At 46.4% G+C, this 15000-nt stretch overlaps 1 protein-coding gene across 2 annotated transcripts in view; it reads right to left on the bottom strand.

Moving 5' to 3' along the window:
• LOC143286997 (ATP-dependent RNA helicase DHX58-like) overlaps positions 1-15000 on the bottom strand; it is a 49956-nt gene that overhangs the window by 21628 nt on the left and 13328 nt on the right. For both annotated transcript variants that reach the window (XM_076594997.1, XM_076594998.1), the window contains exons 4-11: positions 13363-13650; positions 12102-12290; positions 11005-11049; positions 10213-10325; positions 8886-9003; positions 7669-7964; positions 3464-3642; positions 293-482 (exon numbers count right to left, since the gene is read on the bottom strand). In XM_076594997.1, coding sequence (XP_076451112.1) covers positions 293-482; positions 3464-3642; positions 7669-7964; positions 8886-9003; positions 10213-10325; positions 11005-11049; positions 12102-12290; positions 13363-13650 — 1418 coding nt within the window. The remainder of the gene's footprint in view (positions 1-292; positions 483-3463; positions 3643-7668; positions 7965-8885; positions 9004-10212; positions 10326-11004; positions 11050-12101; positions 12291-13362; positions 13651-15000) is intronic.

Raw genomic sequence — 15000 nt, 5'->3', positions numbered from 1 at the left:
CCGTTTCGCCTACTACTGTTTGATCGGGTGCCAGACCCCGCCATCCATCTACCACCCGTAATGGCCCCTCCCGGAGAGCTGCAGGACTCTCTTTCTCCACACACACACACACATACTCGAAAGAAGAAAGTGAGATTTTTAGTTGGTTTCTCTCTCCCCGCCCCGCCCCCCCCACCCTCACACACACACACACACACACACACACAGCATCACCAGAGTTTCAGTTTAAAAGAGCTGTCAGAGACTGCGGACAGAACCATATCAGCTACACTTACAAAAGGCACCTACAGACCTGAGGCATGGGGGGAGCATTTGGAGAGAACTTCGTATCCATGTAGAGGTCCATGAGCACCTTGTAGTCGTGCCTGCCAATGGCGTGATGACACTCATCCAGCACCAGCAGGCTGAAGTCCCCCACGCCCACCTCCTTCCTCTCCACCGCCTCCACCACGCACCTGGGGGTCATCACGAACACCTTGTACCTGTCGACATCACAACACACACCTGGTGGGTCATCATGAACACCTTGTACCTGTCGACATCACAACACACACCTGGTGGGTCATCATCAACACCTTGTACCTGTCGACATCACAACACACACCTGGTAGGTCATCACGAACACCTTGTACCTGTCGACATCACAACACACACCTGGTGGGTCATCATCAACACCTTGTACCTGTCGACATCACAACACACACCTGGTGGGTCATCATCAACACCTTGTACCTGTCGACATCACAACACACACCTGGTAGGTCATCACGAACACCTTGTACCTGTCGACATCACAACACACACCTGGTGGGTCATCATCAACACCTTGTACCTGTCGACATCACAACACACACCTGGTGGGTCATCATGATCACCTTGTACCTGTCGACATCACAACACACACCTGGTGGGTCATCACCAACACCTTGTACCTGTCGACATCACAACACACACCTGGTGGGTCATCATCAACACCTTGTACCTGTCGACATCACAACACACACCTGGTGGGTAATCATCAACACCTTGTACCTGTCGACATCACAACACACACCTGGTGGGTGATCATAAACACCTTGTACCTGTCGACATCTCACACACATACACACCTGGTGGGTCATCACGAACACCTTGTACCTGTCGACATCACAACACACACCTGGTGGGTCATCATCAACACCTTGTACCTGTCGACATCACAACACACACACCTGGTGGGTCATCATCAACACCTTGTACCTGTCGACATCACAACACACACACCTGGTGGGTCATCATCAACACCTTGTACCTGTCGACATCACAACACACACACCTGGTGGGTCATCATCAACACCTTGTACCTGTCGACATCACAACACACACACCTGGTGGGTCATCATCAACACCTTGTACCTGTCGACATCACAACACACACCTGGTGGGTAATCATCAACACCTTGTACCTGTCGACATCACAACACACACCTGGTGGGTCATCATCAACACCTTGTACCTGTCGACATCACAACACACACCTGGTGGGTCATCATGATCACCTTGTACCTGTCGACATCACAACACACACCTGGTGGGTCATCATCAACACCTTGTACCTGTCGACATCACAACACACACACCTGGTGGGTCATCATCAACACCTTGTACCTGTCGACATCACAACACACACCTGGTGGGTCATCATCAACACCTTGTACCTGTCGACATCACAACACACACCTGGTGGGTCATCATCAACACCTTGTACCTGTCGACATCACAACACACACCTGGTGGGTCATCATCAACACCTTGTACCTGTCGACATCACAACACACACCTGGTGGGTCATCATGATCACCTTGTACCTGTCGACATCACAACACACACCTGGTGGGTCATCATCAACACTTGTACCTGTCGACATCACAACACACACACCTGAGACAGCAAGGTTACATGTCAACACACACACACACCTGTAGGTCATCACACACACCTTTACACCTGTCGACATTCACAACAACCCTAACAAAATCTAGTTTGTCATCCAACACGTACCTGCGACATCACAACACACACCTGGTGGGTCATCATCATCACCTTGTACCTGTCGACATCACAACACACACCTGGTGGGTCATCACGAACACCTTGTACCTGTCGACATCACAACACACACCTGGTGGGTCATCACGAACACCTTGTACCTGTCGACATCACAACACACACCTGGTGGGTCATCATGATCACCTTGTACCTGTCGACATCACAACACACACACCTGGTGGGTCATCACCAACACCTTGTACCTGTCGACATTACACACATACACACATCAAAATGAGAACAGCAAGTGTTACATGTTGACACCACACACATCGAAATAACACCTGACATTAGTTGATACCACACACACTGATATAACACCTGGTACATGTCAACACCTCATACCCTGAAAGAAAGAAAATCTAGTATTTGTTGACACCACGCACACCGAAATAACAATAACACCTGGTACATGTTGACACATGCATATCAAAATAATAATGGCACCTGCTACATGTTGACAATGAACACACCGATATAACACCTGGCACCTGTTGACACCACACACACCGAAATAAGAATAACACCTGGTACAGGTTGACACGACACACAGAGAAATAACACCTGGTAATTGTGAATACCACACAAACTGAAATAACACCTGGTATCTGTTGACACCACACACTGAAACAACACCTGGTACATGTTGACACCACACACACAATGAAATAACACCTGGTACATGTTGACACCACACACACCGAAATAACACCTGGAACATGTTGACACCACACACACCGAAATAACACCTGGTACATATCAACACCACACACACTGAAATAACACCTGGTACATGCTGACACCACACACACTGAAATAACACCTGGTACATGCTGACACCACACACAATGAAATAACACCTGGTACATGCTGACACCACACACACTGAAATAACACCTGGTACATGCTGACACCACACACACTGAAATAACACCTGGTACATGTTGACACCACACACACTGAAATAACACCTAGTACATGTTGACACCACACACACTGAAATAACACCTGGTACATGTTGACACCACACACATCGAAATAACACCTGAATACTCCTATCATCAACATAGGTGTCATCGCAATAACTGGCTACAACGGTCATCACCAACGCAAGTGGCATCACAAGAACTGGCTACAACTGTCACCACTAACACCCTGATCAGAAGACACCTGCTGGAACAGCCAAGGGTCACTATCAACACCAGACCTCATCAAAAAGATTTAGGTGTGAAAGTATGCTCGCTGTACCTGTCATAGGTATGGGACCCATTCACACACACACACACACACACACACACTCACACACATGCATGCATGCACACAAACCCCTCACCTCCCCCACACACCCACCAGTCACAGAGACACAGTTACTGACATTTTGAGGAGTTCGGAGAAGGGAGCGTTGGAACTCCTGCTCTTGCCTGTCCGGAGGTAGGTGACATCCGGGAAGTATTTCAAGAACCTGTGGTACTGCTGCTCCGCCAGCTTCACCTTGGGGGCCATGAAGAGTACGTGTACTGGGGAGGCGGGGGGTCTGGACTCACTCAGCAGTTCCTGTCACAGGGACACAGTGATGCTGGTGAGGACGATGTTGAATGGTGGTGATGGTGATGTGGCGATGATGATGACGATGATGATGATGATGATGATGATAATGAGGCGATGGTGATGTGGTGGTGGTGGTGATGATAATAATGATGATGATGGTGTGGTGAGGGTGATGATGATGATGTAGTGATGATAATGGCGATGTTGTTGGTAAACATGATGATGGTGATGGTGATGATGTGATGGTGGTGATGATGGTGATGTGGTGGTGGTGATGATGATGTGGTGATAATGATGTGGTGGTGGTGGTCATGTGGTGATCGTCATGTGGTGGTGATGATGATGCTGATGATGACGAGTGTTGGTGATGATGATGATGATGATGAGGTGATGGTGATGTGGTGGTAGTGATGATGATGTGGCGGTGGTGATTGTGATGGTTGTGTGATGATGATGGTGGTGGTGTTGATGATGGTGTTGGTGATGATGAAGTGGTGGTGGTGATCATGGTGGTAGTGGTGATCATGGTGATGATGGTAGTGGTGATGATGATGGTGGTGTGGTGGTGATGATGATGTGGTGGTGGTGGTGATGATGTGGTAGTGGTGGTGGTGATGGTGGTGGTGGTGATGTGGTGGTGGTGATGATGGTGGTGGTGATGATGGTGGTGATGTGGCGGTGGGGATGGTGATAGGGTGATGGTGATGTGGTGGTGGTGGTGATGTGGTGGTGATGATGATGTGGTGATGGTGATGTGGTGGTGGTGGTGATGATGGTGGTGATGATGGTGGTGGTGATGGTGGTGTGGTGGTGATGATGATGGTGGTGGGGATAATGATGATGATGAGGTGATGATGATGGTGGTGCTGAGGTGGTGGTGATGATGATGTGGTGGTGGTGATGATGGTGGTGGTGGTGGTGATGATGATGATGATGATGATGATGATGATGTGGTGGTGGTTGTGGTGATGATGATGATGATGATAATGATGTAGTGGAGGTCATGATGATGATGAGGATGATGTAGTAGTGGCCATCATGATGATGATGATGATGAGGTCATAATGATGATGATGTAGTGGAGGTCATGATGATGATGGAGTGGAGGTCATGATGATGATGATGATGATGATGGAGTGAAGGTCATGATGATGATGATGATGATGATGTAGTGGAGGTCATGATGATGATGATGATGATGGAGTGGAGGTCATGATGATGATGATGATGTAGTGGAGGTCATGATGATGATGATGATGATGGTGATGTAGTGGAGGTCATGATGATGATGATGATGATGATGTAGTGGAAGTCATGATGATGATGATGATGGAGTGGAGGTCATGATGATGATGGTGATGATGATGATGGAGTGGAAGTCATGATGATGATGGTGATAATGATGATGTAGTGGAGGTCATGATGATGATGATGATGATGTATTGTAGGTCATGATGATGATGATGATGGTGATGATGTAGTGGAGGTCATGATGATGATGGTGATGATGATGATGTAGTGGAGGTCATGATGATGATGATGTATTGTAGGTCATGATGATGATGATGATGATGGTGATGATGTAGTGGAGGTCATGATGATGATGATGGTGGTGATGATGTAGTGGAGGTCAAGATGATGATGATGGTGGTAATGATGATGGTGATGATGTAGTGGAGGTCATGATGATGATGATGGTGGTGATGATGTAGTGGAGGTTATGATGATGATGATGATGATGATGGTGATGATCAGCACTTCCTGTCACATGAACTAAAAACCCCCCAGACAATTCAAAAGTCGCCTTTCACGGTGCAACCCTTGAACAAGGAATCACCCCAGGAGGGAATCAATGACCAATTTCGATTTCGCTAGGACTTCAGTCTACATTCATTCTTCTATGTCATGTCATCGAGGAAAAGACAAATTCAAAACAAATCTGTGTAAGACTGCCTTTTCATCTTGTCTTCATAGGAAGGCAAGGCCCAATCCTCTCCCTCCGCCGTCTTGACCATTCCCAGGAGAAGTCAGGCTCCCCATTCACACCTGGGCAAAGTGCCTTCCCCAAAGACACAACGCCACGCCACCCTGATCACTGCTGAATAGTGGATCAGATGTCCAGCACCTGATCCTGCAACGGCTATAATATGCTCCACTGTTTTAGATCTATGGCTTAGCAGTGTTTTCAGTGTGACTTGGGTTAGTCTGGAATTTAACAGCGCTACAGGATGTTCTGTTTTCCATCTATGGGTTAGTTGTGTTTCGAATGTGACTTCTGTTGGACTTAAATTTAACAGCGCAACATGCTGTTGTATTTTAGATCTACGGGTCGATAGTGTTTTAAATGTGACTTCAGCTGGATTGAAATTTAATAGAGCAACATGCTGTTGTATTTTAGATCTACGGGTTGATAGTGTTTTAAATGTGACTTCTGTTGGACTGAAATTTAAAAGTGTGATAGGCTGTCACACTTAAGATCTATGGGTTGATAGTGTTTTATATGCGACATCAGTTAGTCGGAAATTTAACAGTGCTGTACGCTGCTCTAAATTGATGGTATAATTGTGTTATGAATGTGATTTCAATGAACCTGGTCTTGCTGTACGTTGTACTATTTTAGATTTATGCACTGTATGACTGTCAGTTATGTCCTTCTATGACCATCAGAAAAGCACAGGAGGCAAATTCTATCCGAACTATCTGGGCTAGAATTTGATTGTAGTGGCGAGCGTCCTTGATCAGAATATAGCCCCACATTCTCTATAGATTAGCAGTGTTTTAAACGTGTCTGATATTCAACAGTTCTATAATCTGTTCTATTTTAGGTATGTGGGTTTAGTAGTGTTTTAAATGCTACTCTAGTTAGTCTGAAAATTTGACAGAGCTATATGCGCTGTTCTATTTTAGATCTATGGTTTAGCAGTGTTTTAAATGCGAAATTTAACAGTGGGTCAGTAGAGTTTTGTTTTTAAATGTGATCCAGAAACCAGCGTGTCACCTGCTGTGTTTCCATCATTGTTTCATCATCGTCATCATTACCATAGACGAAAGAAATCCAATGTGGGCTCGTAGTTGTCTATAAAACTTCGTTTGGGTTGTCATCTTCAATCCAGTCCAATCCACCAATCATGATTTGGATAAATGTGACGCAGCACGCGAAATCCAGCGTAAGTCGGAATTTGTATCATTTTTGCCATTTACGTACTTTCAGACAGTTTAGAAATGACAGATCAACTTACAAAAAAAACCCAGAATCGGTCTATCTATCATAGTTTTGTTTCTATAATTTTCAGATGATGTGCCCGAAATGAAGAAATGGAGAAATCAGCTCATAAATAAAACACACATAAGCCTGCTTGTAACTTTAGAACAACTTCAACAAGAATCACCTTGAGCATGTATGTGGTGTCAAAAGATTGAGAATTAAGTAAACTATGAATATCGTTATGAAAAAAAAAAAGCACAGGGGAAATTCTTATTTTCTCTCTGTTCTCAAACAAAGTCAATGGCGAGTGGAGGAGTGACCTCACGCCGCGACAAAGCAGTCAATGCTGACAGTGAATGTTCAACTGAGAAACAAAGGCTGCATTTTTGTTTGAATAAAAAAATATTTCCCGTAATGCTGATGGATCCCAGATCAGTTTACAAAAAACTGCAGTCATCAAGTGAAGTGCCATGTCATCGGCTGACGTAATTTCAGAAAAAAAGCCCTGAGTCAAATACATTGAGCATTGCATTGCAACTGATGTGACGAATCACGAATGTGTGCAGCAATACCAACAGTGCATGTACCTATAACTACAGTTTCAGGCAGCTTTATGTTAAAACACTTACCGACAGCAAAGATGAGACTTCAAAGACGCGATTTTCAATATTTTGACATGTTATTTTGTGCACAGCTAAGAAACGCTGGCTGCGACTTGTAGCCGGGGTTTTCGCGTGCTGCGTAACAAAATGTTTAATCGCATTCACAAGGGGAGTAACTCAATATATATATATATCACACACATGCGCGCGCAAAGGTCACGTCACCTGCACGTATCGCAGCACCAGGAAGGTCTTGCCCGTACCGGTGGGCAGGAAGATGGCCACGTTCCTTCCCCTCCGGGCCCAGCACAGGCTCTCCTCCTGGAAGGCCTTCAGAACGATGGGGCCGGGTTGTCTCCCCTCCGGGCTCTGGGCCAAGCCTGACGTCTTCAGGGTTCTGGCCAGGGCGCTGACGCTGGGGTCGTGCTGACGGGCGCCACCTGCCTGCTGACTGTTGTCCACCAGCGTGTTGTCTTCTACCGTCACCACCGAACTCCCGTCGTCTGAGCTGGCGGCAGCCTCTGATGAGGGGGGAGGGTGTGGGGATGAGTGGGTGGGTGGGTGAGTGTGGGGGTTGTAGGTGGTGGTGGTGGGGTCGGGGGGCGGGGACAGTGAGGGCTGAGGTTTGCTACAAGTGTCAGTGTCGTATTTTCATTATTTATTTATTTATTTATTTATTTATTCACTTTTTTATGATATTCGTAAATCACCATCATCATCAGCAGCAGCAGCAGAAAGATAACAATAAAAAATATATGATAAAAAAAAAAATGACAACTACTGGCAATCTTAATCAGTATTTCTGAGTGTGTGTGTGTGTGTGTGTGTGTGTGTGTGTGTGCGTGCGTGTGTGTGTGCGCGCGCGCACTTGTGAAATCAGTGCATTCTATTCTATTCTTTTGTGTCGTATTGTACGATACTGAGTCGTATTGTGCCGTATTGTATTGTTTATAGTATCATAATTCATTGTATCTTATTTGTATTTGTATTTCTTTTTATCACAACAGATTTCTCTGTGTGAAATTCGGTCTGTTCTCTCCAGGGAAAGCGCGTCGCTACACTACAGCGCCACCCCTTTTTTTTGTTGTTATTTTTTCCTGCATGCAGTTGTATTTGTTTTTCCTATCGAAGTGGATTTTTCTACAGAATTTTGCCAGGAACAACCCTTTTGTTGCCGTGGTTTCTTTTACGTGCGCCAAGTGCATGCTGCGCACATGACCTCAGTTTATCGTCTCATCCGAATGACTAGCGTCCAAACCACCACTCAAGGTCTATTGGACGGGGAGAAAATATCGTCGGCTGAGCCCGTGACTTGAACCAGCACGCTCAGATTCTCTCGCTTCCCAAGCGGACGCGTTACCTCTAGATCATCACTCCACATCTATCGTGTTAGTGTCGTAGAGACAAACCAACAGATCAGTGACATGAGGGGAGGCACCCACCTCTGGATGCTGTCCACGGGACCCTGAGGCTGTGATCGATGACCTCATCCACAAACTGACCAACCCGCTGCTGCTTGGTGGCGTCCACACACTCTCCTCCCAGCAGACGGTCAATGTCCTGAATCAGTTTTCGGTTTCAGTTTCAGTTTCAAGACAGGTATCAAGAGCGTGCGGACATGAAAGTTTCAGTTTCAGTTTCTTCTTCGTTCGTGGGCTGCAACTCCCACGTTCACCCGTATGTACACGAGTGGGCTTTTACGTGTATGACCGTTTTTACCCCGCCATGTAGGCAGCCATACTCCGTTTTCGGGGGCGTGCATGCTGGGTATGTTCTTGTTTCCATAATCCACCGAACGCTGACATGGATCTCAGTATCTTTAACGTGCGTATTTGATCTTTTGCATGCGTATACACACGAAGGGGGTTCAGGCACTAGCAGGTCTGCACATAATAATTATGTTGACCTGGGAGACCGGAAAAACCTCCACCCTTTACCCACCAGGCGCCGTTACCGAGATTCGAACCCGGGACCCTCAGACTGAAAGTCCAACGCTTTAACCACTCGGTTATTGCGCCCGCCCGTCCAGTTTCGGTTTCAGGGGACGGTCTCAAGAGCATGCGGGGCAGATCCATGAGCGCTACACGACATCTGCTCGCTTAATTAAAACATCAGCAGATGCCGAACCCGACCTCCGCATTCAAACCCAACATGCTGAATGATAGGCCTTCAGAGGCTATGTCCTATCCTTCGTTTGACTTGTAAAATATCAGCATGAAAATGAAATCAAATAAAAAGACAAAAATAAACGAACAAGTCAATTTATCAAAATGTAGTGTAGGTAGATAGATATACGCAGACTGGAACTGATTGAAATAAAGACAAGGAATGAAAACGGGACCACGCGCAACGAACCCATGGACAAACGCACATACTCACCCCCCCTCGCCCCCCCACCCACACACACACACTAACACACATACACACTCGCACTACACTACACTACACTACACTACACTACACACACACACACACACACACACACACACACACACTGAACTGATGATTACAGCCCAAATGAGAGAAGGTGCACACACACACACACTACACACACACACTACACTACACACACACACACACACACACTACACACACACACACACACACACACTGCACACACACACACACACACACACACTACACTACACCCCCCCACCCCCCTCCGACACACACACACACACTGACCTGATGATTACAGCCCAAATGACAGAAGGTGCACACACACACACACACACACACACACACACACACACACACACACACAGCCACCTTAACCAGCTTGTGGTATTCCTCGTTGGCTTTGAGATCCTGCTCCTTCAAATCAGTGTTGACCAGTGTGTTCTCAGTGATGGTGGACGTACCCGCTTCGCTCCGAGTTCCGTCTGCCGTCGGAGTAATAATTGATAGAGATGTGTTGTTGTGTTGTGTTGTGTTGTGCCGTGTCCTGTTGTATTGTATTGTAATCTGTCGTGTTGTGTTGTCTCATATCGAAACGTACTGCATTATATTGTATTATATTGTATTCTATTGTGCCGTGTCATGTCGTAAGGTATTGCAGTGTATTGTTGTGGATTGTATTGTAATATATTGTATCACATTGTATTGTATTGTATCATAATACTGTATTGTACTGCATTGTACTGTATTGTATTTCAGTGTGTTGTATTGTGTCGTGCCGTGTTGTATTTATATCGGATTGCATTATATTGTAAAATAGACCGAGATGTTATATTATAATTATTAAGAGTGGCGTGTGTGTGTGTGTGTGTGTGTGTGTGTGTGTGTGTGTGTGTGTGTGTGTGTGTGTGTGTGTGTGTGTGAAAAGAAAAGAAAAGAAAAGAGAAGAGAAAAAAAACCTGAAAGTATAATAAAATGCTGAACATCAATAAACTTCACAGTAGTTGGCCTCCTTCGGTCATGGCTGACCATGGATAGAGTATATCCGACATAACGTCTCAGTGGGCTGTCTGCTTGGACCAAGCAGCGTCGCCTGTGACTGTAGAGACCGATGCGAGAGAGACAGTCTCTGTCGCAGCGGTCACATGTGTAAACTTCACTCACCATCTATATCTCTGGTCCGATGTTGTTGAGTCGACAACAGTTTTTCTGTTGTAACACACACACACACACACACACACACACACACACACACACACACACACACACAAAGAGAATTAATAATACAAAAAATGTGTTGCATCCAGCTCTTTCAGTCATTTAAAAAAGAAACTGAATTTTTTTCTCTCATGAAAGTAACTACACAAACGACGACACACACCATTAAACCGGATGGAAGGGGAACTGTTCCAGAATGGCGTCAGATTCATACACAGACAGACAGACTGACACATTCACACTCAAACTAACAGACAGACACACACACAGACAGACAGAAACACACACACACACACACACACACACACACAAAGCAGACACACAGAGGCATACACAAACAGACAGACACTCACACACATACACGGACGGCCAGATACACAAACATACATAAAGACACAGGCACACACATGCATACACATACGCAGACAAGCATAAACACTGAAACGGACAGACAGACTGAAAGAAACACACACACACACACACACACACACACACACACACACACACACACACACACACAATTTCACACAAACACACAGCGTTGCACACACACACATACACACACACAATCGCACACAAACACACAGCGTTGCACACACACAGCGTTGCACACACACACACACACACACACACACACACACACACACACACACACAAGAATCAAGAATATCTAATCCTTTGACCCCCGTCGGGGAAATGAGGATATATAGTAACATCATTTGAATTATACAACAAAATTAAAACGTGAACAGCAATCAAAACACTGAAACTGGTGATAAAAAACAACAACAACAGATATGAACGATCATATCATCGTGCAAAACACACACACACACACGCACACACACACACACACACACACACACACACACACACACACACCCCACTCAAAAACGTGATATCACACATGTACATGTAAAAAAAAAAATAAAAAAAAAAAATAAAATAAAAAGGAAGACAAGACAAGCAAAGCCACGCCCACACGACAAGAAAGGCACAAGGGGTGTGGGTGGTGGGTGGCATCATCACCCAAAGGCACTGACCGCAAGCACGGGCCCACGTGACTGGGGACAGGACGGCAGCAGGGAGAGCACTCCTGAACCTTGACCTCTCCCCCTCCTCCCCTCTCACCCCTTCCTTCTTCTTGCCCTCCTCCTCCTCCTTCTCCTCCATTTCGCACTGCTTCACACAGTCCAGAAGACGGAGCAGCCATGAGGGCGGACGGTCCCCACCTGTGAATGTTAGTTGGATACATTTCATTTTCGGGGGGAGAATAAAGGGTAATGACATATATATATATATATTGTATTTGTATTTGTATTTCTTTTTATCACAACAGATTTCTCTGTGTGAAATTCGGGCTGCTCTCCCCAGGGAGAGCGCGTCGCCACACTACAGCGCCACCCATTTTTTTGGTATTTTTTCCTGTGTGCAGTTTCATTTGTTTTTCCTGTCGAAGTGGATTTTTCTACAGAATTTTGCCAGGAACAACCCTTTTGTTGCCGTGGGTTCTTTTACGTGCGTTAAGTGCATGCTGCACACGGGACCTCGGTTTATCGTCTCATCCGACCACCACTCAAGGTCCAGTGGAGGGGGAGAAAATATCGGCGGCTGAGGCGTGATTCGAACCAGCGCCTTCAGATTCTCTCGCTTCCTAGGCGGACGCGTTACCTCTAGGCCATCACTCCACTATATATATATATATATATATATATATGTGTGTGTGTGTGTGTGTGTGTGTGTGTGTGTGTGTGTGTGTGTGTGTGATAGTCAGTCGTGTCCGACTATGACCATCAGAGCAGCAGAGGAGGCAACTGCCTTTCCGACTATTTGGGCTAGAATTTGATTATAGGGGAGAGTGTCTTGCCCAAGTTACATCCCCACTCTCTCGGCCAAGAGAGTTTTAGGACAGTCGGCGTTGGGATGGTTCCCAAAGGCCAACAACAAGCCACAGCATCCTAAATTATGACTCCTATTTTACCGGCATTTTTTTCTTTACTTTTCGCAGGTATGAAAAAATATTACCACTAGTAGATGTTGTTCCAACTCGTTTTAAGTGGATTTCGACTATTATTTTGTTCGTAATTTGAATTCAGTTTTGATACGGATTCAGTCACTAAAACTAACGTGCCACCATCTTGCTGCTTTTTTTTAAAAATTTTATTTTTTATTACTTTTTCGTCCCACAAACCATGATAGATTTTCGTCCAAAGCCACAGCTGTGGGTAGACGTTCAACAAAAGAACGAACGAAGGGACGAACAAAGGAAGGAAGGAAGGAACGAACGGATGTCAAGGTACTAACCGTGGTGGTGAGGTCGGGGCGGAACTGGCTCCAGACGGGCCGCCAGGTACACGTGGGCCAGAGCTCGGGGGACCACCAGGGACCCGAGGGCGTCCCCTCTGGCTGCCGCCTCCAGGAGATCTTCCTTCTTCTGCTCCGTCAGCATCCCAGCAGGCTCCAGTGTGGCCAGGAGACGCTGCAGGAAGCGGGAGCAGGAGCGGGAGCGGAGGGCAAGGAAGGAGGTGAGGGCTGTCTGCAGAGGGAGGTAGGTGGCGGACAGCTGAGTCACGTCGTGCACCAGCCAGGCCCCTGGACAGCAAAAATACGACCCTTGAATGGGAAGGAACACACCCTGAAAGGAAAAGGGCACACCCTGAAAGGAAAAGGACACACCCTGAAAGGAACACACCCTGAAAGGAAAAGGACACACCCTGAAAGGAAAAGGACACACCCTGAAAGGGACACACCCTGAAAGGAACACACCCTGAAAGGAAAAGGACACACCCTGAAAGGAAAAGGACACACCCTGAAAGGGACACACCCTGAAAGGAACACACCCTGAAGGGGACACACCCTAAAAGGAACACACCCTGAAGGGGACACACCCTGAAAGGAACACACCCTGAAAGGAACACACTTTGAAAGGAACACACCCTGAAAGGAACACACCCTGAAAGGGAGACACTTTGAAAGGAACACACCCTGAAAGGAACACACTTTGAAAGGGACACACCCTGAAAGGGACACACCCTGAAAGGGACACACCCTAAAAGGAAAAGGACACACCCTGAAAGGGACACACCCTGAAATGGACACACCCTGAAATGGACACACCCTGAAAGGGACACACACTGAAAGGGACACACCCTGAAAGGGACACACCCTGAAAGGAACACACCCTGAAATGGACACACCCTGAAAGGGACACACCCTGAAAGGAAAAAACCCTGAAAGGGAAGGGACACACCCTGAAAGGAACACACCCTGAAAGGGACACACCCTGAAAGGAACACACCCTGAAAGGGACACACCCTGAAAGAACACACCCTGAAAGGAAAAGGAACACACCCTGAAAGGGACACACTTTGAAAGGAACACACTTTGAAAGGAACACACCCTGAAAGGGAAGGGACACACCCTGAAAGGAACACACCCTGAAAGAACACACCCTGAAAGGGACACACCCTGAAAGGAACACACTTTGAAAGGAACACGCCCTGAAAGGGACACACTTTGAAAGGAACACGCCCTGAAAGGAACACACCCTGAAAGGGACACACCCTGAAAGGAACACACTTTGAAAGGAACACGCCCTGAAAGGAACACACTTTGAAAGGAACACGCCCTGAAAGGGACACACTTTGAAAGGAACACACCCTGAAAGGGACACACCCTGAAAGGAACACACCCTGAAAGGGACACACTTTGAAAGGAACACACCCTGAAAGGGAAAGGAACACACCCTGAAAGGAAAAGGACACACCCTGAAAGAACACACCCGGAAAGGAAAAGGAACACACCCTGAAAGGGACACACCCTGAAAGGAACACACCCTGAAAGGGACACACTTTGAAAGGGACACACCCTGAAAGGGACACACCCTGAAAGGAAAAGGACACACCCTGAAAGAACACACCTTGAAAGGAACACACCCTGAAA

The sequence above is a fragment of the Babylonia areolata genome, chromosome 10 (assembly GCF_041734735.1).
Source record: "Babylonia areolata isolate BAREFJ2019XMU chromosome 10, ASM4173473v1, whole genome shotgun sequence".
NCBI classification, from domain to species: Eukaryota; Metazoa; Mollusca; class Gastropoda; order Neogastropoda; family Buccinidae; genus Babylonia; species Babylonia areolata.
This window is presented reverse-complemented; position numbering and strand designations above follow the sequence as displayed.